This window comes from Salmo salar, chromosome 26 (genome assembly GCF_965601325.2).
Source record: "Salmo salar chromosome 26, fSalSal1, whole genome shotgun sequence".
In the NCBI taxonomy this organism is placed as follows: Eukaryota; Metazoa; Chordata; class Actinopteri; order Salmoniformes; family Salmonidae; genus Salmo; species Salmo salar.
The window spans coordinates 56,696,349-56,723,656 of record NC_138316.1 but is presented as its reverse complement, the minus strand read 5'-3'; the positions used below and the strand labels follow the sequence as shown (position 1 = coordinate 56,723,656).

The following is a 27,308-nucleotide window of genomic DNA, read 5'->3' as shown; positions in this document are numbered from 1 at the left end:
CTTTGCGTCGGAAAGAAAGGCTGAACAGTATTGGTTGGTTGTAGTCAAACTGACACTCAACAAATGACCAAAATGGAGGGTGGTTGGTAGTGAAATTAAAATAGAGTTTTGTTTTCAAATACATTTGTTCTCAAATTTATGGGGGGGAATAAAATGAATAAAGTTTTGCGCTCTTTTACAAAATATTTGATTGCAAAAAAAAATGTTTTACTTTGAAGCCTCGTTTTTGCTTTCATGAGAATTATTTTTGATTGAAAATAAAAGTTGTTTTCAGAAGATACTCTGCTATGGTGAGTAAAATGGTTAGCGTGGTCTCATTTGTGTCTGGAAGTAGCTAGCCAACGTTAGCTTGGGTGCTTGACTCCCATTTTAAGGCCTGAACGATCAAATCAACACTACTCCTCGGCCCAAACGTCCAGTTTACGCTCCGAGAGCGAAACGGTCGGAAATTACCCGGAGGGGTTTTTCGTTTTTTTCATAGAATAGAAACACCATAATATTAATCAAATTAATTAAGAAAAGTACCAGTCAAAAGTTTGGACACACCTACTCATTCCAGGGTTTTTCTTTATTTTTCCTATTTTCTACATTGTAGAATCATAGTGAAGACATCAAAACTATGAAATAACACACATGGAATCAGTTAAGACAAATACAAGGACAGCCTACTCCCTCCTCCCGGTTGGGGAATTGAACCCCGGTCTCCCGCGTGCCTGCAATATGGAAGACTATTGAATGCTTCTCAAAGATGCCCTCTGGTGGTCAAACTAGCACTAACAGAAAAAATGGCTGACAATTAAATAACGTGCCACAGGATGCTGCAGCAGCCTGCAAGGTGTACCTCAGTATGACGCAACTTTTTAAAGGAGGAACGACTGTACCAGGAGCTGTGCCAGGAGCTGTGCCAGGAGCTGTGCCAGGTGCTGTGCCAGGAGCTGTGCCAGGCATGCCAGGCGCTGTGCCAGGCGTGCCAGGCCCGCCACATCTGTTGACTCTTCCAGCTGTAATGCATATAATTCACTGGCTTGTATGCGAAGCAGTAATTGTTTCAAAATATCTCCTGCCATGTCACTGATGCGTCGTGAAACAGTGTTGTTTGATGAAGACATTGTCTGTATAGTTTTTTGGGCCATTTCCCCCCAGCATTGTCACAGCCATATCCACGGCAGCAGGAAGAATTAAGTCCTCCACAATAGTATGGGTCTTGCCTGTCCTCGCCACTCGGTAGCTCACCATATAAGACTCTTCTAGCCCCTTCTGATTAATGGTATCTGTTGCTTTTATACATGTCTTACTACTCGAAAGTCGTCTTTTTCAAATTGCCATGTTTCGTTTCTAAATGTCTGCGCAAGAGTGAAGGTTTCCCACGAGAGAGTAACGGTTAATGGAATTGGATGTTAATTATTTGACTAGGCTATCTGTATTTGACATGGAGTTGTTATTTCGCTGAACAGTAGATGGTTTATGTTTTAGTTTTGGCAGGCCCAGGTCTGCCAGGGCCCAGGTCTGTCAGGGCCCAGGTCTGACTGAATCTGTGCAGAAGATCTAGGTGCTGCTGTAGGCCCTCCTTGGTTGGGGACAGAAGCACCAGATCATCAGCAAACAGTAGACATTTGAGTTCAGATTCTAGTAGGGTGTGGCCGGGTGCTGCAGACTGATCTAGTGCCCTAATTGGTTATATATGTTGAAGAGGGTGGGGCTTAAGCTGAATCCCTGTCTCACCCCCACGGCCCTGTGGGAAGAAATGTGTGTTTTGCCAATTTTAACCGCACACTTGTTTGTGAACATGGATTTTATGATGTCGTATGTTTTTTTTCCCCCCAACACTGTTTTCCATCCATTTATATAGCGGACCCTCAGACCCTCAGGGCCTCAGGCCCTCAGGCCAAATTGAGTCAAAAGCTTTTTTGAAATCAACAAAGCATGAGAAGACTTTGCCTTTTGTTTTGGTTTGTTTGTTTGTCAATTAGGGTGTGCAGGGTGAATACATGGTCTGTTGTACGGTAATTTGGTAAAAGCCCATTTTGGATATTTCTCAGTACATTGTTTTCACTGAGGAAATGTACAAGTCTGCTGTTAATGATAATGCAGAGGATTTTCTCAGGTTGCTGTTGAAGCCCATCCTGTGGTAATTATTGGTGTCAAATTTGTCTCCACTTTTGTGGATTGGGGTGATCAGTCCTTGGTTCCAAATATTGGGGAAGATGCCAGAGCTGAGGATGATGTTAAAGAGTTTAAGTATAACCAATTGGAACACTCTCTCTGCTCCTCTCTCTTTCTGCTTCCACCCTCACTCTGACCCCTCCATCCTCCTTACCTCACTCACACCCTCCTCTCCATCCTGTCCCCCCCCCCCCCCACAGGACATCCATTCACAGGGTGAGGTCATAGCGTGTCTGGAGAAAGCCTTAGTCCGAGAGGCGGAGCAACAGGACCAGGCTCATCCAATCAGAGAGGAGTGTAAGAAGAGCATCATGCGTGTAGCGGAGCTGTCGTCAGACGACTTCCACCTGGACAGATTCCTGTACTTCTCCTGCCGAGAGGATCGGGAACGCTTCTGTGAAAACGTACGCTGCTCATCTTGCCTTACATAACGGTCTCCCAAATGACAATTTATCTGATGCTCCGGGTTACTGAGGACGCTGACTGGTCTACAGGTTACTGAGGACGCTGACTGGTCTACAGGTTACTGAGGACGCTGACTGGTCTACAGGTTACTGAGGACGCTGACTGGTCTACAGGTTACTGAGGACGCTGACTGGTCTCTGTTCTACGGGTTACTGAGGACGCTGACTGGTCTCTGTTCTCCGGATTACTGAGGACGCTGACTGGTCTCTGTTCTCCGGATTACTGAGGACGCTGACTGGTCTCTGTTCTCCGGGTTACTGAGGACGCTGACTGGTCTACAGGTTACTGAGGACGCTGACTGGTCTCTGGTCTACGGGTTACTGAGGACGCTGACTGGTCTCTGGTCTACGGGTTACTGAGGACGCTGACTGGTCTCTGGTCTACGGGTTACTGAGGACGCTGACTGGTCTCTGGTCTACGGGTTACTGAGGACGCTGACTGGTCTCTGGTCTACAGGTTACTGAGGACGCTGACTGGTCTCTGGTCTACAGGTTACTGAGGACGCTGACTGGTCTCTGGTCTACAGGTTACTGAGGACGCTGACTGGTCTCTGGTCTACAGGTTACTGAGGACGCTGACTGGTCTCTGGTCTACAGGTTACTGAGGACGCTGACTGGTCTCTGGTCTACAGGTTACTGAGGACGCTGACTGGTCTCTGGTCTACAGGTTACTGAGGACGCTGACTGGTCTACAGGTTACTGAGGACGCTGACTGGTCTACAGGTTACTGAGGACGCTGACTGGTCTACAGGTTACTGAGGACGCTGAATGGTCTCTGGTCTACGGGTTACTGAGGACGCTGACTGGTCTCTGTTCTACGGGTTACTGAGGACGCTGACTGGTCTCTGTTCTTCGGGTTACTGAGGACGCTGACTGGTCTACAGGTTACTGAGGACGCTGACTGGTCTCTGGTCTACGGGTTACTGAGGACGCTGACTGGTCTACAGGTTACTGAGGACGCTGACTGGTCTCTGTTCTTCGGGTTACTGAGGACGCTGACTGGTCTCTGTTCTTCGGGTTACTGAGGACGCTGACTGGTCTCTGGTCTACAGGTTACTGAGGACGCTGACTGGTCTACAGGTTACTGAGGACGCTGACTGGTCTCTGTGTTTCTCTGTTCTTCCAGACCCAAGCAGGAGAGGGCAAGGTCTACAAGTGTCTCTTCAGCCACAAGTTTGAGGAGGCCATGTCTGAGAAGGTATGGAGAAAACCACTGATGGGGACATCTGCAGATGATTCATATCATCAACATGTATATTATGTGATTTATTATATACAAACATATGGCATTTCTAGATACTCCAGCATAGTCACCGTGTAGACAAACCCACAGGACTGTTGGGCTGGGAGGGAGGGAGGGGGGGAGGGAGGGAGGGATGGATATTTGTGGCCAGGACTGTGTTAGGCTGGGAGGGAGGGATGGAGGGATATTTGTGGCCAGGACTGTGTTAGGCTGGGAGGGATGGAGGGAGGGAGGGAGGGATATTTGTGGCCAGGACTGTGTTAGGCTGGGAGGGAGGGAGGGAGATTTGTGGCCAGGACTGTGTTAGGCTGGGAGGGAGGGAGGGAGGGAGGGAGATTTGTGGCCAGGACTGTGTTAGGCTGGGAGGGAGGGAGGTTTGTGGCCAGGACTGTGTTAGGCTGGGAGGGAGGGAGGGAGGGAGATTTGTGGTCAGGACTGAGAATAAGAATGAAGCTACATGCTGTCAACAGTGGCTGGGTGTTGAACTAAAGGCTTTATTAAAGGGGTGGCCAACAGTGGTTGGGTGTTGAACTAAAGGCTTTATTAAAGGTCATTAAAGGGGCGGCCAACAGTGAGCAGACATTTTCTTTCTCCAGCTGTAATTTTTTCCCAGCTCCTATGCCATATTTGGACGTGTGTAAAAGCTCTCTTTTCATGTGACAATGACTAAAACTTCTCTCTGTCACTCCTCCACCCTCCCTCCCCTCCCTCCCTCTCTCCTCCTCTCCTCCCCTCCTCCCCTCCCTCTCTCCTCCTCCTCCCCACCCTCTCTCCCCCCCTCAGTGTCGAGAGGCCCTGACCACGCGTCAGAAGCTGATAGCCCAGGACTACAAGGTTAGCTACTCTCTGACCAAGGCCTGTAAGGCTGACCTCAGGAAGCACCGCTGTAACCTGGACAACAACATGCCCCGCGCTAGAGAGGCACGACTGTCATATCTGCTGCTATGCCTGGAGTCTGCTGTACACAGGGGTGGGTGGAGGAGAGAGAGAGAGAGAGAGAGGGTGTGTGTGTGTGTGTGTGTGTGTGTGTGTGTGTGTGTGTGTGTGTGTGTGTGTGTATGAGGGGTGATAAATGCCATACATTAACCGTTGAATGTGTATACATGTGTATGAGGGGCAATAAATGCCATACATGTACACACATTCAATGGTTAATGTATGGCATTTATCACCCCTCATACACATGTACACACACTCAATGGTTAATGTATGGCATTTATCACCCCTCATACACATGTACACACATTCAGTGGTTAATGTTTGAGGGTTGATACTTGAAGGTGTGACTTGAAAGTGTGTAATTAAAGATGTATATGTTTTTATTGTTTATGTATAACAATACGAAGCGTGGACGTCTGATTAATTCAGTTCTTAACAGTTGTGTTAATGGAATTCACTCCACAATATACCAGCCACTGTACAAACAGGACCCCTGGGGGTTATAATGCCTGAATAGAAACACATGAACCACATCACTTATTGTTCATTGGGTCTACATTCATCGTGACAAATATATCTAGCTATGTTAAGACGCCAAGAATGAGAACGATTAAAATATGTTTTAATTCACCAATCTGATTGAATGTTGCTATATGATTTCTGATTTATAGCTTAAGTTATAGCCTAACATGAACGAAATGACAGGTCACCTTTAACCTAATGAATGTAGACCCAATGAACGGTAAGTTATGTGGTTCATGTGTTTCTATACAGGCACACGTTCATTTATGGCGTTTATCACCCCTCATTTACAGTGCATTTGGAAAGTATTCAGACACCTTGACTTCTTCTGCATTTTGTTACATTACAGCCTTATTAAAAAAAAAGATTTATTTTTTATCCTCATCAATCTACACCCATAATGACAAAGACAAAACAGGTTTTTAGACCTTCAGCCCCTTTCCTCAGTACTTTGTTGAAGCATCTTTAGCAGCGATTACAGCCTTGAGTCTTCTTGGGTATTACGCTACGAGCTTGGTACACCTGTATTTGGGGATTTTCTCCCATTCTTCTCTGCAGATCCTCTCAAGCTCTGTCAGGTTGGATGGGGAGCGTTGCTGCACATTCAGAGACTTGTCCCGAAGCCACTCCTGTGTTGTCTTGGCTGTGTGCTTAGGGTCGTTGTCCTGTTGGAAGGTGAACCTTCGCCCCAGGTTGAGGTCCTGAGCGCTCTGGAGCAGGTTTTCATCAAGGATTTCTCTGTACTTTGCTCCGTTCATCTTTCCTTCGATCCTGACTACTCTCCCAGTCCCTGCCACTGAAAAACATCCCCACAGCAAGATGCTGCCACCACCATGCTTCACCATAGGGATGGTTCCAGGTTTCCTCCAGACGTTACGCTTGGCACTCAGGCCGAAGATTGCAGTCTTGGTTTCATCAGACCAGAGAATCTTGTTTGTCATGGTCTGAAAGCCCTTTAGGACCCTTTTGGCAAACTGCAAGCGGGCAGTCATATGGCTTCGGTCTGGCCAATCTACCGTAAAGGCCTGATTGGTGGAGTGCTGCCTCCCTGAGCAAGGCCCTTCTCCCCGATTGCTCAGTTTGGCCGGGCGGCCAGCTCTAGGAAGAGTCTTGGTGGTTCCAAACTTTTTCAATTTTGAGAATGATGGAGGCCATTATGTTCTTGGGGACCTTCAATGCTGCAGAAATGTTTTGGTACCCTTCCCCAGATCTGTGCCTCGACACAATCTTGTCTCGGAGCTCTAGGGACAATTCCTTCAACCTCATGGATTGGTATTTTGCTCTGACATGCCCTGTCAACTGTGGGACCTTATATAGACAGGTGTGTGCCTTTCCAAATCATGTCCAATCAATTGAATTGACCACAGGTGGACTCTAAACAAGTTGTAGAAACATCTCAAGGATGATCAATGGAAACAGGATGCAGCTGAGCTCAATTTTTAGTCTCAGAGCAAAGGGTCTGAATACTGATGTAAATAAGGTATTTTTTTATTTATTTTTTTTTCAAAAAATCTGTTTCGCTTTGTCATTATGGGGTATTGTGTGTAGATTGATGGGAGGAAAAAATACTTTAATCCTTTTTAGAATAAGGCTGTAACATAAAATGTACAAAACGTGAAGGGGTCTGAATACTTTCTGAATGCCTCTCTAACCAACCTCTCTCCCCAGGTCGTACTCCAGGTCTCCCCGGGATGCTGGTCTGAATGCCCCTCTAACCGATCTCGCTCTCCAGGTCGTACTCCCAGGTCGTACTCCCAGGTCGTACTCCCAGGTCGTACTCCCAGGTCGTACTCCCAGGTCATACTCCCAGGTCGTACTCCCAGGTCGTACTCCCTAGGTCTCCACAGGATGCTGGTCTGAATACTTTCTGAATGCCTCTCAACCCTATCCCCTCCTCCTCTCTCCCCAGGTCGTACAGTGTCTGAGGACAGCCAGGTCTTCCCAGGTCCTTTCTGAATGCCTCTCAACCCTATCCCCTCCTCCTCCTCTCTCCCCAGGCCGTACAGTGTCTGAGGACTGCCAGGTCTTCCCAGGTCCTTTCTGAATGCCTCTCAACCCTATCCCCTCCTCCTCTCTCCCCAGGTCGTACAGTGTCTGAGGACTGCCAGGGAGAGATGTTGGAGTATCGTAGGATGCTGATAGAGGATTTCTCTCTGAGTCCAGAAATAGTACTCCACTGTAGAGGGGAGATCGAGACCCACTGCTCCGGACTCCACAGGAAAGGACGTACCCTCCACTGTCTGATGAGGGTGGGACGAGGGGACAAGGGAAGCACAGTGGATGGACTCTGTCAGAGCGCGGTGAGACGCACGCACACACTGGAGACACGGAGCCTTCAGAAAGTATTTACACCCTTTGACTTTTTCCACATTTTGTTGTTGTTACAGCCTGAATTTAAAATGGATTAAATTGAGATGTCACTGGTCAACACGCAATATCCTTCAAATTAATTCAAAATGAAAAGTATTCAACCCCTTTGTTTTGGCCTAAATAATTTCAGGAGTAAAAATGTGCTTAACAAGTCACATAATTAGTGTCATGGACTCACTCTGTGTGCAATAATAGTGTTTTTCATGATTTTTGAATGACTACCTCATCTCTGTACTCCACACATTCAATTATCAATAAGGTCCCTCAGTCGAGAAGTGAATTTCAAACACAGATTCAACCACAAAGACCAGGGAGGTTTTCCAATGCTTCGCAAAGAAGGAAACCTATTGGTAGATGGGTAAAATAAAAAAGCAGACATTGAATATCCCTTTGAGCACGGTGAAGTTATTAATTACACTTTGGATGGTGTATCAATACACCCAGTCACTACAAAGATACAGGCCTCCTTCCTAACTCAGTTGCCGGAGAGGAAGGAAACCGCTCAGGGATTTCACCATGAGGTCAATGGTGACTTTAAAACAGTTACAGAGTTTAATGGCTGTGATAGGAGAACACTGAGGATGGATCAACAACATTGTAGTTACTCCACAATAGTAACCAAATTGACAGAGCGAAAAGAAGGAAGCCTGTACAGAATAAAAATATTCCAAAACATGCATCCTGTTTGCAACAAGGCTCTATAGTAATATTACAAGAAATGTGGCAAAACAATGGACACTTTAGTTAGGACAAAAACTTGTTAGGGTCAAATCCAATAAAACACATTACTGAGTAACACTACATATTTTCAAGTTTAGTGGTGGCTGCATCATGTTATGGGTATGCTTGTCATCGTTAAGGAGTTTTTTCAGAAATGGAATGGAGTTAAGCACAGGCAAAATCCCAGAGGAAAACCTGGTTCAGTTTGCTTTCCCACCAGACACTGGGAGATGAATTCACCTTTCAACAGGAAAATAACCTAAAACACAAGGCCAAACCTACACTGGAGTTGCTTACCAAGAAGACAGTGAATTTTCCTGAGTGGTCGAGTTAGTTTTTACTTAAAATCTACTTGAAAATCTATGTCAAGACCAGATAATGGTCGTCCAGCAACGATCAACAACCAATTTGACAGAACTTGAAGTATTCTGAAAATAATAATGGGCAAATGTTGGACAATCCAGGTGTGGAAAGGTGTTAGAGGCCCAGAACGACTCCCAGCTGTAATAGCTGGTAAAGGTGCTTGAGTCAGGGGTGTGAATACTGACGAAAAATGAGATATTTGTCATGTATTTGCTAACTAAAAACATGTTTTTTTTGGTGGGAATTGTGTGTAGATGGGTGAGAACCCAAAAATCTATTTAACCCATTTTAAGTTTGGGCATCAAAATGTGGAATAAGTCAAGGGGTATGAATACTTTCTGAAGCCCACACACACACACACACACACACACACACACACATTGGAGACAGGCATGCATAGACACACGTACAGAAACACAGCAAATGGCATGAACAGGTTCACTAATATGTCACTATTATAAAGTATAACTATAAAGTACTATTGTTATTGTGTTGTCCTGCAGCTCCAGAACTTGATCCAGTGTTGTTATTGTAAATAAAGTGGGGTTGTTATTGTAAATAAAGTAGTATTGTTATTGTAAATAAAGTAGTGTTGTTATTGTCCTTCAGCTCCAGAACTTGATCCAGGCAGCTGATCCTGGATCAGACTACAGGATAGACCGGGCCCTGAACGAAGCCTGTGAGTCTGTTATCCAGACCGCCTGCAAACACATCCGCAACGGGGACCCCATGTGAGTACCGTCTCACACACACACACACACACACAGAAGAACAATCACACACACACCCACACACACACACACACACAGAAGAACAATCACACACACACACACACACACACACACACACAGAAGAACAATCACACACACACACACACACACACACACACACAGAAGAACAATCACACACACACACACAGAAGAACAATCACACACACACACACAGAAGAACAATCACACACACACACACAGAAGAACAATCACACACACACACACAGAAGAACAATCACACACACACACACACACACACACACACACACACACACACAGAAGAACAATCACACACACACACACACACACACACACACACACACAGAAGAACAATCACACACACACACACACACACACACACACACACACACACACACACACACACACACACACACACACACACACACACACAAGAACAATCACACACACACACACACACACACACACACACACAAGAACAATCACACACACACACACACACACACACACACACACAAGAACAATCACACACACACACACACACACACACACACACACACACACACACACAAGAACAATCACACACACACACACACACACAAGAACAATCACACACACAGAAGAACAATCACACACACACACACACACACACACACAGAAGAACAATCACACACACACACACACAGAAGAACAATCACACACACACACATTTGTGAGTACTGTAATCTCAGACTCACACAGGTACAGACGCTGAATAAATACACACCTGTCTTTTCTAATGTACCTGTGATGTTTGGCGGCACCTCCGGCTGTGTCTTTCCTGCTGTGTTAGTCAGTTCAGAATAAAGGGGTTTGTTACCTGTCAGGAATATCACTGTAGTCTTTGTCTTGAACAACACGCCACCGGCAGGAAAAGGCTCCCGAGTGGCGCAGCGGTCTAAGGCACTGCATCTCAGTGCTAGAGGCGTCACTACAGACCCTGGTTTGATTCCAGACTGTATCACAGCGGTCTAAGGTGCTGCATCTCAGTGCTAGAGGCATCACTACAGACCCTGGTTCGATTCCAGACTGTATCACAGCGGTCTAAGGTGCTGCATCTCAGTGCCAGAGGCGTCACTACAGACCCTGGTTCGATTCCAGGCTGTATCGCAGCGGTCTAAGGCGCTGCAGCTCAGTGCTAGAGACCCTGGCTCGATTCCAGGCTGTAGTGCATCTTTACTTTTACTCAAGTATGACAATTGAGTACTTTTTTCCACCACTGCAGGCTGGGCGCGGTGTCAGTGATATGTTCAGCGCGGTGTCAGGGATGTGTTCAGCGCGGTGTCAGGGATATGTTCAGCGGCGGTGTCAGTGATGTGTTCAGCGCGGTGTCAGGGATGTGTTCAGCGGCGGTGTCAGGGATGTGTTCAGCGGCGGTGTCAGGGATGTGTTCAGCGGCGGTGTCAGGGATGTGTTCAGCGGCGGTGTCAGTGATGTGTTCAGCGGCGGTGTCAGGGATGTGTTCAGCGCGGTGTCAGGGATGTGTTCAGCGCGGTGTCAGGGATGTGTTCAGCGCGGTGTCAGGGATATGTTCAGCGCGGTGTCAGGAATATGTTCAGCGCGGTGTCAGTGATTGGCATTGTGTTTTGAAGTAATTCGGCTTGGTTGGGTTGTGTTTCGGGGGACGCACGGCTCTCGACCTTCGCCTCTCTTTGCAGTGATGGGACAAGACTGTAACTACCAATTGGAAACTGGGGAGAAAAACCGGTAAAGGAAAAAAATAAATGTATAAAATAATCTTTATAAAAAGCTGCATTTGACATGTTAGGAGACAGAACCTCTAGTTCTGTGGCGATGTCATGGTGTCTCTTGGGATTTATTGTGACCTTTTTTGATTGGTTGATAAAGTCATTGCCATATTGTGTGTGTGTGTAGGATCCTGTCTTGCCTGATGGAGCACCTGTATACAGAGAAGATGGTGGAGGACTGTGAACACAGACTACTGGAGCTGCAGTACTTCATCTCTAGAGACTGGAAGTAAGTCAACCGTGACCCTCTGACCTTTAACCCCAAACTTGAACCTACCTCTTTACCTAAGCGTTGACCCCCCCCCCCCCGCCCCTAACCTAAACGTTTAGTTGTAACTGTAGTTATCCAATGTAAATGTCTGGGGCAGAAGTATGTACTGGAAGTCCTGCATTATTAACCTCTCTGGGCCAGTGGGACGCTTGCGTCCCACCTACTCAACAGCCAGTGGAATCCCGTGGCGCGATATTCAAATACCTTTAGAAATGCTATTACTTCAATTTCTCAAACATATGACTATTTTACACCATTTTAAAGACAAGACTCTCGTTAATCTAACCACACTGTCCGATTTCAAAAAGGCTTTACAACGAAAGCAAAACATTAGATTATGTCAGCAGAGTACCCAGCCAGAAATAATCAGACACCCATTTTTCAAGCTAGCATATAATGTCACATAAACCCAAACCACAGCTAAATGCAGCAGTAACCTTTGATGATCTTCATCAGATGACACTCCTAGGACATTATGTTATACAATACATGCATGTTTTGTTCAATCAAGTTCATATTTATATCAAAAACCAGCTTTTTACATTAGCATGTGACTAGCATGTGACTAGCATTCCCACCGAACACTTCCAGTGAATTTACTAAATTACTCACGATAAACGTTCACAAAAAACATAACAATTATTTTAAGAATTATAGATACAGATCTCCTTTATGCAATCGCGGTGTCCGATTTTAAAATAGCTTTTCGGTGAAAGCACATTTTGCAATATTCTGAGTAGATAGCCCGGCCATCACGGGCTAGCTATTTTGACACCCATCAAGTGTGGTACTCACCAAACTCAGATTTACTATTAGAAAAATTGGATTACCTTTGCTGTTCTTTATCAGAATGCACTCCCAGGACTTCTACTTCAATAACAAATGTTGGTTTGGTTCCAAATAATCCATAGTTGTATCCAAATAGCGGCGTTTTGTTCGTGTGTTCAAGACACTATCCGAAGGGTAAAGAAGGGTGACGCGCCCGGCGCGTTTCGTGACAAAAAAAAATCAAAATATTCCATTACCGTACTTCGAAGCATGTCAAACGCTGTTTAAAACAAATTTTTATGCAATTTTTCTCGTAAAAAAGCAATAATATTCCGACCGGGAAACCCTGTTTTCGTTCAAAGACGAAAAAATAAAAACATGGTGTCGGCTCGTGCACGCGCCCCAGTCTCATTGTTCTCAGATCGACCACTATCCAAATGCGCTACTGTTTTTCACCCATGGCCTGCAAAGTCACCATTCAACGTTCTGGCGCCTTCTGAGAGCCTATGGGAGCGTTAGAAAATGTCACGTTATGCCAGAGATCCCCTGTTTTGGATAGAGATGATGAAGAAAGCCAAGAAATAGTCAGAGAGAGCGCTTCCTGTTTGGAATCTTCTCAGGTTTTTGCCTGCCAAATGAGTTCTGTTATACTCACAGACACCATTAAAACAGTTTTAGAAAGTTGAGGGTGTTTTCTATCCAAATCAAACAATTATATGCATATTCTAGTTACTGGGCAGGAGTAGTAACCAGATTAAATCAGGTACGTTTTTTACCCGGCCGTGCAAATACTGCCCCCTATCCCCAACAGGTTAATGTGTAAAACACTGGGTCAATCTACTGTCGTCACTAAGGGGCCCGAACCATGAAAAACAGCCCCTGACCATTATTCCTCTTCCACCAAACTTTACAGTTGGCACTATGCATTGGGGCAGGTAGCGTTTTCCTGGCATCTGCCAAACCCAGATTCATCCGTCGGACTGCCAGATGGTGAAGCGTGATTCATCACTCCAGAGAACGTGTTTCCGCTGCTCCAGAGTCCAATGGCGGCGAGATTTGCACCACTCCAACCGACGTTTGGCATTGCGGATGGTGATCTTAGGCTTGTGTGCGGCTGCTCAGCCATGGAAACACATTTCATAAAGCTCCCGACGAAGAGTTGTTGTGCTGACGTTGCTTCCAGAGGCAGTTTGGAACTCGGTGGTGGAGTGTTGCAACCGAGGACAGACGATTTTGACGCGCTTCAGCACTCAGCGGTCCTGTTCTGTGAGTTTGTGTGGCCTACCACTTCGCGGCTGAGCCGTTGTTGCTCCAAGACGTTTCCACTTCATATTAACAGCACTTACTGTTGACCGGGGGGACAGCTCTAACAGGGCAGAAATGTAATGAACGGGACTTGTTGGTAAGGTGGCATCCAATGACGGTGCCACGTTGCAAGTCAGTGAGCTCTTCAGTAAGGACATTCTTTTACCAATGTCTATGGAGATTGCCTAACCTTAAATTAAACCTGCAAAACGTACCTTTTTTGGGGGGAGACCTGACCAAATTCACATAGAAATGTGAGTTATAGATCTGTCATTCTTATTGAAATCAAGTCTAACATGATGACCAGAACGTGCTCGAGCGTTGCAAAAATACATTTACACATACGTTATTCAATCACTGCTCGCGTGCGCCAACGAGCGTCTGCGTAGCCAGGCGCTAAAATAGAATTTGATTCTATTCGTGATGTTTGATGCACTACAAGTCCTGCCTCTATCATCTCCTCATTGGTTTGTTAGGAGCATATACCCACATGGGTGATTTAAAGATGAACTGAGGTCCACACACCAGTCGGTGGTGGTAATGCACCTTAAAGTTGGTTGCCAACCGCCATATAAAGTCGGAAGAAGAAGAAGCCTGAAGGAGGAGCGATTACTAAAAACCGAATTCGGTTTACCGTTTTATCTGTGGATTAATTGTCGGCGTAGAGGATCTTGTGCATTTCATGTAAAACAACAAACTCAATGTTTATATCCCAGGACAAATTAGCTAGCAACAGCAAGCTAGCTAAATAGGACAAATTAGCTAGCAACTGCAAGCTAGCTAAATAGGACAAATTAGCTAGCAACTGCAAGCTAGCTAAATAGGACAAATTAGCTAGCAACTGCAAGCTAGCTAAATAGGACAAATTAGCTAGCAACTGCAAGCTAGCTAAATAGGACAAATTAGCTAGCAACTGCAAGCTAGCTAAATAGGACAAATTAGCATGCAACTGCAAGCTAGCTAAATAGGACAAATTAGCTAGCAACTGCAAGCTAGCTAAATAGGACAAATTAGCTAGCAACTGCAAGCTAGCTAAATAGGACAAATTGGCTAGCAACAGCAAGCGCGCTAACTAAATTGCCATAAATATTTAATAGAATAAAACTTGCTTTTCAACCTATTATAGTTGGTTCAGTTTGTTTTGATATTTCAACTTGCTTTCCTGATCATCTGGTGTGGGGGGACAAAATCAACATGCACCTTTAGAAATGTGTGTTTATAGATCTGTCATTCTTATTGAACGAATAAGACTGCGCATGCGATCTGGTCAGCATGTAAGAAGCTATAGATATGTTCTATGTGCTCTATTTCTATGCTATTCCTTCTGAAGTTTCATTTTTGTGTCTTACTTTTGGTTTTGTACACCAGCTTCAAACTACTGAAAATATAATATTTTTTTGTAATAAATTTCACAGCGGTTTAGATGGTACAATGATTATAATATTAGTAACCAGGAAATGGCGGAGCGATTTCTGCATAGGGCATCTTTTAACACGTTTGTTTTCATGAATTTCTATGATTTAACCAATTTAGACTTTGCAGCTGGCTCATCTAGTGGAAATCGTGCAGTTGTGGTTCATGACAACAAGCATCAACCTCCGTATAAGAAGTGCCGCACTGTCTCACTCTCTACTGCCCCCTGTCTGCCACACTGTCTCACTCTCTACTGCCCCCTGTCTGTCGCACTGTCTCACTCTCTACTGCCCCTGTCTGCCGCACTGTCTCACTCGCTACTGCCCCCTGTCTGCCGCACTGTCTCACTCTCTACTGCCCCCTGTCTGCCGCACTGTCTCACTCTCTACTGCCCCCTGTCTGTCGCACTGTCTCACTCTCTACTGCCCCTGTCTGCCGCACTGTCTCACTCGCTACTGCCCCCTGTCTGCCGCACTGTCTCACTCTCTACTGCCCCCTGTCTGCCGCACTGTCTCACTCTCTACTGCCCCCTGTCTGCCGCACTGTCTCACTCTCTACTGCCCCCTGTCTGCCGCACTGTCTCACTCTCTACTGCCCCCTGTCTGCCGCACTGTCTCACTCTCTACTGCCCCCTGGTTGTCGCACTGTCTCACTCTCTACAGCCACACTGTCTCACTCTCTACTGCCCCCAGGTTGTCGCACTGTCTCACTCTCTACAGCCACACTGTCTCACTCTCTACTGCCCCCTGTCTGCCGCACTGTCTCACTCTCTACTGCCCCCTGTCTGCCGCACTGTCTCACTCTCTACTGCCCCCTGTCTGCCGCACTGTCTCACTCTCTACTGCCCCCTGTCTGCCGCACTGTCTCACTCTCTACTGCCCCCTGTCTGCCGCACTGTCTCACTCTCTACTGCCCCCTGTCTGCCGCACTGTCTCACTCTCTACAGCCACACTGTCTCACTCTCTACTGCCCCCAGGTTGTCGCACTGTCTCACTCTCTACAGCCACACTGTCTCACTCTCTACTGCCCCCTGTCTGCCGCACTGTCTCACTCTCTACTGCCCCCTGTCTGCCGCACTGTCTCACTCTCTACTGCCACACTGTCTCACTCTCTACTGCCCCTGTCTGCCACACTGTCTCACTCTCTACTGCCCCCTGGTTGTCAGACTGTCTCACTCTCTACTGCCACACTGTCTCACTCTCTACTGCCCCCTGTCTGCCACACTGTCTAACTCTCTGCTGTCTGCCACACTGTCTCACTCTCTACTGCCCCTGTCTGCCACACTGTCTAACTCTCTACTGCCCCGTCTGTCTGCCACACTGTCTAACTCTCTACTGCCCCCTGTCTGCCAGACTGTCTAACTCTCTACTGCCCCCTGTCTGCCACACTGTCTAACTCTCTGCTGTCTGCCACACTGTATCACTCTCTACTGCCCCCTGTCTGCCACACTGTCTAACTCTCTACTGCCCCCTGGTGGTCAGACTGTCTAACTCGCTCCTCCCTCTACCACACTGTCTAACTCTCTACTGCCCCCTGGTGGTCAGACTGTAACTCTCTCCTCCCTCTACCAGACTGTCTAACTCGCTCCTCCCTCTACCACACTGTCTAACTCTCTACTGCCCCCTGGTTGTCAGACTGTAACTCTCTCCTCCCTCTACCAGACTGTCTAACTCTCTACTGCCCCCTGGTGGTCAGACTGTCTAACTCTCTACTGCCCCCTGGTGGTCAGACTGTGTAACTCTCTCCTCCCTCTACCACACTGTCTAACTCTCTACTGCCCTCTGGTGGTCAGACTGTCTAACTCTCTCCTCCCTCTACCAGACTGGACCCCATCCTGTATAAGAAGTGCCAGGGTGACGCTGCCAGGCTGTGCCACGCCCACGGCTGGAATGAGACCAGCGAGCTGATGCCACCTGGTGCCGTGTTCTCATGTCTCTATCGCCATGCCTACCGCACCGAGGAGCAGGGACGACGGGTAAGAGATTCAGGAGCAGCAAAGATGGAGGAGTTACCATGGTTCCACATTACTACTATGGTAGAATACATGATGGAGGAGTTACCATGGTTCCACATTACTACTATGGTAGAATACATGATGGAGGAGTTACCATGGTTCCACATTACTACTATGGTAGAATACAAGATGGAGGAGTTACCATGGTTCCACATTACTACTATGGTAGAATACAAGATGGAGGAGTTACCATGGTTCCACATTACTACTATGGTAGAATACATGATGGAGGAGTTACCATGGTTCCACATTACTACTATGGTAGAATACATGATGGAGGAGTTACCATGGTTCCACATTACTACTATGGTAGAATACATGATGGAGGAGTTACCATGGTTCCACATTACTACTATGGTAGAATACATGATGGAGGAGTTACCATGGTTCCACATTACTACTATGGTAGAATACAAGATGGAGGAGTTACCATGGTTCCACATTACTACTATGGTAGAATACATGATGATGGAGGAGTTACCATGGTTCCACATTACTACTATGGTAGAATACATGATGGAGGAGTTACCATGGTTCCACATTACTACTATGGTAGAATACAAGATGGAGGAGTTACCATGGTTCCACATTACTACTATGGTAGAATACAAGATGGAGGAGTTACCATGGTTCCACATTACTACTATGGTAGAATACAAGATGGAGGAGTTACCATGGTTCCACATTACTACTATGGTAGAATACATGATGGAGGAGTTACCATGGTTCCACATTACTACTATGGTAGAATACATGATGGAGGAGTTACCATGGTTCCACATTACTACTATGGTAGAATACATGATGGAGGAGTTACCATGGTTCCACATTACTACTATGGTAGAATACATGATGATGGAGGAGTTACCATGGTTCCACATTACTACTATGGTAGAATACATGATGGAGGAGTTACCATGGTTCCACATTACTACTATGGTAGAATACATGATGGAGGAGTTACCATGGTTCCACATTACTACTATGGTAGAATACATGATGGAGGAGTTACCATGGTTCCACATTACTACTATGGTAGAATACATGTTGATGGAGATGATGGTGAGGAAGATAAGGGTGGTGGTGAGGAAGATGAGGGTAGGGGGTGATTGGTGATGACAGTGGTAGGGCTGATTGGTGATGACAGTGGTAGGGCTGATTGGTGATGACAGTGGTAGGGCTGATTGGTGATGACAGTGGTAGGGCTGATTGGTGATGACAGTGGTAGGGCTGATTGGTGATGACAGTGGTAGGGCTGATTGGTGATTGGTGGTTGTTCTTACTGTGCTGAATCTGATGGACATAAATGGCTACAATATTGTCTGACAAGAGGATCATCCCATCTATGTGCTGTTATAAAAATGACCTTCCACTGGGATGTGTATATATGACTAGTGTGTGTGTGTGTGTGTGTGTGTGTGTTTGTTTAGCTATCCCGTGACTGTAAGGTGGAGGTACAGAGGATTCTCCACCAGAGGGCGTTAGATGTGAAACTGGACCCTGATCTCCAGAAGCGCTGTTTGACTGACCTGGGGAAGTGGTGTAGTGAAAAGACTGGCACTGGACAGGTAGGTCACACACACACACACACACACACAGATTCGCTGTTTGTGTATATGGTTTTTACCGCCCAATTCCCCCCGGTGTATACCGCCCAATTCCCCCCGGTGTATACCGCCCAATTCCCCCCCCCCGGTGTATACCGCCCAATTCCCCCCCCCCGGTGTATACCGCCCAATTCCCCCCCCCCGGTGTATACCGCCCAATTCCCCCCCCCCGGTGTATACCGCCCAATTCCCCCCCCCGGTGTATACCGCCCAATTCCCCCCCCCGGTGTATACCGCCCAATTCCCCCCCCCCGGTGTATACCGCCCAATTCCCCCCCCCGGTGTATACCGCCCAATTCCCCCCCCCGGTGTATACCGCCCAATATCCCCCCCCCCGGTGTATAACGCCCAATATCCCCCCCCCGGTGTATACCGCCCAATTTCCCCCCCCGGTGTATACCGCCCAATTTTCCCCCCCCCGGTGTATAACGCCCAATATCCCCCCCCCGGTGTATACCGCCCAATTTCCCCCCCCGGTGTATACCGCCCAATTTCCCCCCCCGGTGTATACCGCCCAATTTCCCCCCCCGGTGTATACCGCCCAATTTTCCCCCCCGGTGTATACCGCCCAAATTCCCCCCCGGTGTATAGCGCCCAATTCCCCCCGGTGTATACCGCCCAATTCCCCCCGGTGTATACCGCCCAATTCCCCCCCGGTATATACCGCCCAATTCCCCCCCGGTATATACCGCCCAATTCCCCCCCCGGTATATACCGCCCAATTCCCCCCCCGGTATATACCGCCCAATTCCCCCCCCGGTATATACCGCCCAATTCCCCCCGGTATATACCGCCCAATTCCCCCCGGTATACGGTATATTCCGTCCAAGCCTTCCTCCACATGTCCTTCCTGGTTTGGTATCTCTCCATAGCCAATAATGTATTACTGCCCTTGGCTTAGCTTCTCAAATACTGACTGTTTGCTTGATATATATGAAGACTGTGTTGTGATGGGGTGTTGTGATGGGGTGTTGTAATGGGGTGTGTGACGGTGTGTGTGACGGTGTGTGTGACGGTGTGTGTGACGGCGTTGTGATGGTGTGTGTGACAGCGTTGTGATGGTGTGTGTGATGGTGTGTGTGATGGCGTTGTGATGGTGTGTGTGATGGCGTTGTGATGGGGTGTTGTGATGGGGTGTTGTGATGGTGTTGTGATGGGGTGTTGTGATGGGGTGTGTGATGGTGTGTGTGACAGCGTTGTGATGGGGTGTTGTGATGGTGTGTGATGGTGTGTGTGATGGCGTTGTGATGGTGTGTGTGATGGCGTTGTGATGGGGTGTTGTGATGGTGTGTGTGATGGCGTTGTGATGGTGTGTGTGACAGCGTTGTGATGGTGTGTGATGGTGTGTGTGATGGCGTTGTGATGGGGTGTTGTGATGGTGTGTGTGTTCTAGGAGTTGGAGTGTCTGCAGGACCACCTGGAAGACCTGCTGTCAGGGTGTGGAGAGGTGGTGGGCAACCTGACAGAGCTGCAGTCTGAGGTACACTACCACTGGCTTCATGTGGACTGGACTGGAATAGACTGGACTGGACTAGACAGGACTGGACTGGAATAGACTGGACTGGAATAGACTGGACTGGACTGGAATAGACTGGAATAGACAGGACTGGACCGGACTGGACTGGACTCTGGGCTCCAGAATTATTGGCATCCTTGATAATGATGAGCAAAAAAAACTGGATAAAATAAATTATACATTCAAAACTATATTACTACTATATTATATAGTATGAGTTATATTATTACTATATTATATAGTATGTGTTTTATTAGTACTATATAATGTAGTATGAGTTTTATTAGTACTATATAATGTAGTATGAGTTATATTAGTACTATATAATGTAGTATGAGTTATATTATTACTGTATTATATAGTATGAGTTTTATTAGTACTATATTATATAGTATGAGTTTTATTAGTACTATATTATATATTATGAGTTTTATTAGTACTATATAATGTAGTATGAGTTTTATTAGTACTATATTATATAGTATGAGTTATATTATATAGTATGAGTTTTATTAGTGCTATATTAGTACTATATTATATAGTATGAGCTATATTAGTACTATATTATATAGTATGAGCTATATTAGTACTATTATGTAGTATGAGCTATATTAGTACTATATAATGTAGTATGAGTTTTATTAGTACTATATTATATAGTATGAGTTATATTATATAGTATGAGCTATATTAGTACTATATTATGTAGTATGAGCTATATTAGTACTATATTATATAGTATGAGCTATATTAGTACTATATTTTATAGTATGAGCTATATTAGTACTATATTATGTAGTATGAGCTATATTAGTGCTATATTATGTAGTATGAGCTATATTAGTACTATATTATATAGTATGAGTTATATTAGTATTATATAGTATGAGCTATATTAGTACTATATTATATAGTATGAGTTTTATTAGTACTATATTATATAGTATGAGTTATATTATATAGTATGAGCTATATTAGTACTATATTATGTAGTATGAGCTATATTAGTACTATATTATGTAGTATGAGCTGTATTAGTACTATATTATGTAGTATGAGCTATATTAGTACTATATTATGTAGTATGAGCTATATGAGTAATATATTTTGTAGTGTGAGTTATATTAGTACTAGATTATACAGTGCGAGTTATAGTGAGTTATATTATATAGTGTTATATTAGTACTATATTATATAGTGCTATATTAGAACTATATTATATAGTGTTATATTAATATTCTATTATTTAGTATGAGATATATTAGTACTATATTATATAGTATGAGTTATATTAGTACTATATTATATAGTGTTATATTAGTACTATATTATATAGTATGAGCTATATTATATAGTATGAGTTTTATTAGTGCTATATTAGTACTATATTATATAGTATGAGCTATATTAGTACTATATTATATAGTATGAGCTATATTAGTACTATATTATATAGTATGAGTTTTATTAGTACTATATTATATAGTATGAGTTATATTATATAGTATGAGCTATATTAGTACTATATTATATAGTATGAGTTTTATTAGTACTATATTATATAGTATGAGTTATATTATATAGTATGAGCTATATTAGTACTATATTATATAGTATGAGTTATATTAGTACTATATTATATAGTGTTATATTAGTACTATATTATATAGTATGAGTTATATTAGTACTATATTATATAGTATGAGCTATATTATATAGTATGAGTTTTATTAGTGCTATATTAGTACTATATTATATAGTATGAGCTATATTAGTACTATATTATATAGTATGAGCTATATTAGTACTATATTATATAGTATGAGTTTTATTAGTACTATATTATATAGTATGAGTTATATTATATAGTATGAGCTATATTAGTACTATATTATATAGTATGAGTTTTATTAGTACTATATTCTATAGTATGAGTTATATTATATAGTATGAGCTATATTAGTACTATATTATGTAGTATGAGCTATATTAGTACTATATTATATAGTATGAGCTATATTAGTACTATATTATATAGTATGAGCTATATTAGCGAAGGCAGTTTTTTAGAAATGTTTGCAAATATATTAAAAATAAAAATGCAGATATCTTATTTACATAAATATTCAGACCCTCAAAGCTCAGGTACATCCTGTCTCCATTGATCATCCTTGATGTTTCTACAACATGATTGGAGTCCACCTGTGGTAAATTCAATTGATTGGACATGATTTGGAAAGGCACAAACCTATTTATATAAGGTCCCACAGTTGATAGTGCATGTCAGAGCAACAACCAAGACGTGAAGTCAAAGGAATTGTCCGTAGAGCACCGAGACAAGATTGTGTTGAGGCACAGATCTGGGGAAGGGTACCAAAACATGTCTGTAGCATTGAAGGTCCCCAAGAACACAGAGGCCTCCATCATTCTTAAATGGAAGACGTTTGGAACCACCAAGACTCTTCCTAGAGCTGGCCGCCCGGCCAAACTGAACAATCGGGGAGAAGGGCATTGAACCCGATGGTCACACTGACAGAGCTCTAGAGTTCCTCTGTGGAGATGGGAGAACCTTCCAGAAGGACAACCATCTCTGCAGCACTCCACCAATCAGGCCTTTATGGTAGAGTGGCCAGACGGAAGCCACTCTTCAGTAAAAGGCACATGACAGCCCGCTTGGAGTTTGCCAAAAGGCACCTAAAGACTAAAGACAAACAAGATTCTCTGGTCTCAATGAAACCAAGATTGAACTCTGGCCTGAACGCCAAACGTCTGGAGGAAACCTGGCACCATCCCTACGGTGAAGCATGGTGGTGGCAACATCATGCTGTGGAGATGTTTTTCAGCGGCAGGGACTGGGAGAATAGTCAGGATCGAGGGAAAGATGAACTGAGCCAAGTACAGAGAGATCCTTGATGAAAACCTGCTCCAGAGCGCTCAGGACCTCAGACTGGGGCGAAGGTTCACCTTCCAACAGGACAACGACCCTAAGCACACACCCAAGACAACGCAGGAGTGGCTTCGGGACAAGACTGAATGTCCTTGAGTGGCCGAGCCAGAGCCCGGACTTGAATCCAATCGAACATCTCTGGAGAGACCTGAAAATAGCTGTGCAGCAACGCTCCCCATCCAACCTGACAGAGCTTGAGAGGATCTGCAGAGAAGAATGGGAGAAACTCCCCAAATACAGGTGTGCCAAGCTTGTAGCGTCATACCCAAGAAGACTCGAGGCTGTAATCGCTGACAAAGGTGCTTCAGCAAAGTACTGAGTAAAGGTGCTTCAGCAAAGTACTGAGTAAAGGGTCTGAATACCTTTTTGTAAATGTCATTTTTCAGTTTTTTATTTGTAATAAATTAGCTAATGTTTGCTTTGTCATTATGGGGTATTGTGTGTGGATTGAGGGATTTTTTTCTTTTTAAATCCATTTTAGAACAAGGCTGTAACGTAACAAACTGTAAAAAGTCAATTGATCTGAATCCTTTCTTAATGCTCCGTACAGCTACGTATTTGTGTTATTTATTTTATCCAGTCTTTTTTGCTCCTCTTCACCAAGGGTGCCAGCCATTCTGTATGTGTGATGTATCTGTGTATATTAATGTCTCTGGCTGACATGGTCTCTCTGCTGTGACAGGACATCCATATTGAGGCCCTGCTGATCCGGGCCTGTCAGCCTGTCATCCAGTCTCACTGCCATGTAAGTTACAACAAACAGCTCCAGAACAGCTCTCTCCTCCTCTCCTCCTCCTCCTCTCCTCCTCCTCCTCTCTCCCTCTCCTCCTCCTCTCTCCTCCTCTCCCTCTCCTCCTCCTCTCTCCTCCTCCTCTCTCTCCTCCTCCTCCTCTCTCTCCTCCTCTCTCCTCCTCTCCCTCTCCTCCTCCTCTCTCTCCTCCTCCTCTCTCCTCCTCCTCTCTCCTCCTCCTCTCTCTCCTCCTCTCTCCTCCTCCTCTCTCCTCCTCCTCTCTCTCTCTCTCTCTCTCTATCTCTCTCTCCTCTTCTCCTCTCTCTCCTCCCTCCAGGATGTATCTGATAACCAGGTGGATACAGGTGATCTGATGGAGTGTCTGGTTCAGAATAAACACATCTGTCTCCTCCTCTCTCTCCTCCTCCTCTCTCCTCATCTCTCTCTCATCTCTCTCCTCTCTCTCATCTCTCCTCCTCTCTCCTCTCTCTCCTCCCTCCAGGATGTATCTGATAACCAGGTGAATACAGGGGATCTGATGGAGTGTCTGGTTCAGAATAAACACATCTGTCTCCTCCTCTCTCTCCTCCTCCTCTCTCCTCATCTCTCTCTCATCTCTCTCCTCCTCTCTCCTCTCCTCCTCTCTCTCCTCTCTCCAGGATGTATCTGATAGCCAGGTGGATACAGGGGATCTGATGGAGTGTCTGGTTCAGAATAAACACCAGAAGGAGATGAACAGGAAGTGCACCGTGGGAGTTACACACTTCCAGCTGGTGGGTCGCTGTCGCTATGACAACACGCAAAACTGACTCATGTTCACACAGCTGGCGGGTCGCTGTCGCTATGACAACACGGACCAAGGAGCTGTCGACCTCACTATGACCCCCCCTCCGACTGAACTGAGCGACCTGACTCACACACTCACCATCTCACACACACCACACACTCACCTCCCATAGCTGTCTGACCTGAGGTGATGTAAACTGGTAGGATGGGAGGTGCTGTAAACTGGTAGGATGGGAGGCGATGTAAACTGGTAGGATGGGAGGCGATGTAAACTGGTAGGATGGGAGGCGACGTAAACTGGTAGGATGGGAGGAGATGTAAACTGGTAGGATGGGAGGAGATGTAAACTGGTAGGATGGGAGGTGATGTAAACTGGTAGGATGGGAGGCGATGTAGAATGGGAGGCGACGTAAACTGGTAGGATGGGAGGCGATGTAGGATGGGAGGAGATGTAAACTGGTAGGATGGGAGGAGATGTAAACTGGTAGGATGGGAGGAGATGTAAACCGGTAGGATGGGAGGAGATGTAAACCGGTAGGATGGGAGGAGATGTAAACTGGTAGGATGGGAGGAGATGTAAACCGGTAGGATGGGAGGAGATGTAAACCGGTAGGATGGGAGGAGATGTAAACCGGTAGGATGGGAGGAGATGTAAACCGGTAGGATGGGAGGAGATGTAAACCGGTAGGATGGGAGGAGGTGTAAACCGGTAGGATGGGAGGTTAATGTGTATCTGTATTTGACAACCGGCCGTTGTAGATAATCAACCCAGACTGACTCCATCTCCTCCTCCTCCATCTCCTCTTCCTCCTCCTCTTCTTCCTCCTCCATCTCCTCCTCTTCTTCCTCCTCCATCTCCTCCTCTTCTTCCTCCTCCTCCTCCATCTCCTCTTCCTCCTCCATCTCCTCATCCTCAGATCCAGATGAAGGACTTTCGTTTCTCCTACAAGTTCAAGATGGCGTGTAAAGAGGACGTGCTCAAGCTCTGCCCCAACATCAAGAAGAAGTGAGTCACAACCAGTCCCAATGGCTCCCTATTCCCTATATAGTGCACTACTTATGACCAGTCCCAATGGCTCCCTATTCCCTATATAGTGCACTGCTTATGACCAGTCCCAATGGCTCCCTATTCCCTATATAGTGCTCTACTTATGACCAGTCCCAATGGCTCCCTATTCCCTATATAGTGCACTACTTATGACCAGTCCCAATGGCTCCCTATTCCCTATATAGTGCACTACTTATGACCAGTCCCAATGGCTCCCTATTCCCTATATAGTGCACTGCTTATGACCAGTCCCAATGGCTCCCTATTCCCTATATAGTGCACTACTTATGACCAGTCCCAATGGCTCCCTATTCCCTATATAGTGCACTACTTATGACCCGTCCCAATGGCTCCCTATTCCCTATTTAGTGCACTACTTATGACCAGTCCCAATGGCTCCCTATTCCCTATATAGAGCACTACTTATGACCAGTCCCAATGGCTCCCTATTCCCTATATAGTGCACTGCTTATGACCAGTCCCAATGGCTCCCTATTCCCTATATAGTGCACTACTTATGACCAGTCCTATTACTTTTCATTGGTTGGATCTTCCACTTAGTCATTCAACCTCCCTCTGTCTCTCTGTCTCAGTACCACAGTGTTCTTACTAATTCACCCTGTCTCTCTCTTCTCTGTCTCTCTCTTCTCTGTCTGCCTCTCTCTTCTCTGTCTCTCTCTTCTCTGTCTGTCTGTCTCTCTCTTCTCTGTCTGTCTCTCTCTTCTCTGTCTCTCTCTTCTCTGTCTGCCTGTCTCTCTCTTCTCTGTCTCTCTCTTCTCTGTCTCTCTCTTCTCTGTCTCTCTCTTCTCTGTCTCTCTCTTCTCTGTCTCTCTCTTCTCTGTCTGTCTCTCTCTTCTCTGTCTGTCTCTCTCTTCTCTGTCTGTCTCTCTCTTCTCTGTCTGTCTCTCTCTTCTCTGTCTGTCTCTCTCTTCTCTGTCTGTCTCTCTCTTCTCTGTCTGTCTCTCTCTTCTCTGTCTGTCTCTTCTCTGTCTGTCCCTCTCTTCTCTGTCTCTCTCTTCTAGTAGTGATCTGTCTCTCTGTCCCCCAGGGTGGAGGTAGTGATCTGTCTCTCTGTCCCCCAGGGTGGACGTAGTGATCTGTCTCTCTGTCCCCCAGGGTGGATGTAGTGATCTGTCTCTCTGTCCCCCAGGGTGGATGTAGTGATCTGTCTCTCTGTCCCCCAGGGTGGATGTAGTGATCTGTCTCTCTGTCCCCCAGGGTGGACGTAGTGATCTGTCTCAGTTCCACGGTGAGGAACGACACTCTGCAGGACGTCAAGGAGCAGCGGGTTTCTCTCAAGTGTCGGAAACAACTCAGAGTAGAGGAGCTGGAGATGGTGAGTTACTCCTCTGTTACAACTCAGAGTAGAGGAGCTGGAGATGGTGAGTTACTCCTCAGAGTAGAGGAGCTGGAGATGGTGAGTTACTCCTCAGAGTAGAGGAGCTGGAGATGGTGAGTTACTCCTCAGAGTAGAGGAGCTGGAGATGGTGAGTTACTCCTCAGAGTAGAGGAGCTGGAGATGGTGAGTTACTCCTCAGAGTAGAGGAGCTGGAGATGGTGAGTTACTCCTCAGAGTAGAGGAG

The 27,308-nt window shown here is 45.6% G+C and overlaps 1 protein-coding gene across 1 annotated transcript in view; it reads left to right on the top strand.

Moving 5' to 3' along the window:
- LOC106588060 (Golgi apparatus protein 1) overlaps positions 1-27,308 on the top strand; it is a 55,761-nt gene that overhangs the window by 12,408 nt on the left and 16,045 nt on the right. Inside the window, exons 5-17 of the mRNA XM_082969890.1 lie at positions 2,364-2,567; positions 3,754-3,825; positions 4,654-4,840; positions 7,414-7,631; positions 9,394-9,515; positions 11,448-11,549; positions 16,899-17,052; positions 18,522-18,659; positions 20,092-20,178; positions 23,844-23,906; positions 24,551-24,664; positions 25,595-25,683; positions 26,944-27,061. Of these exons, the coding sequence (XP_082826016.1) occupies positions 2,364-2,567; positions 3,754-3,825; positions 4,654-4,840; positions 7,414-7,631; positions 9,394-9,515; positions 11,448-11,549; positions 16,899-17,052; positions 18,522-18,659; positions 20,092-20,178; positions 23,844-23,906; positions 24,551-24,664; positions 25,595-25,683; positions 26,944-27,061 (1,668 nt within the window). The remainder of the gene's footprint in view (positions 1-2,363; positions 2,568-3,753; positions 3,826-4,653; positions 4,841-7,413; positions 7,632-9,393; positions 9,516-11,447; positions 11,550-16,898; positions 17,053-18,521; positions 18,660-20,091; positions 20,179-23,843; positions 23,907-24,550; positions 24,665-25,594; positions 25,684-26,943; positions 27,062-27,308) is intronic.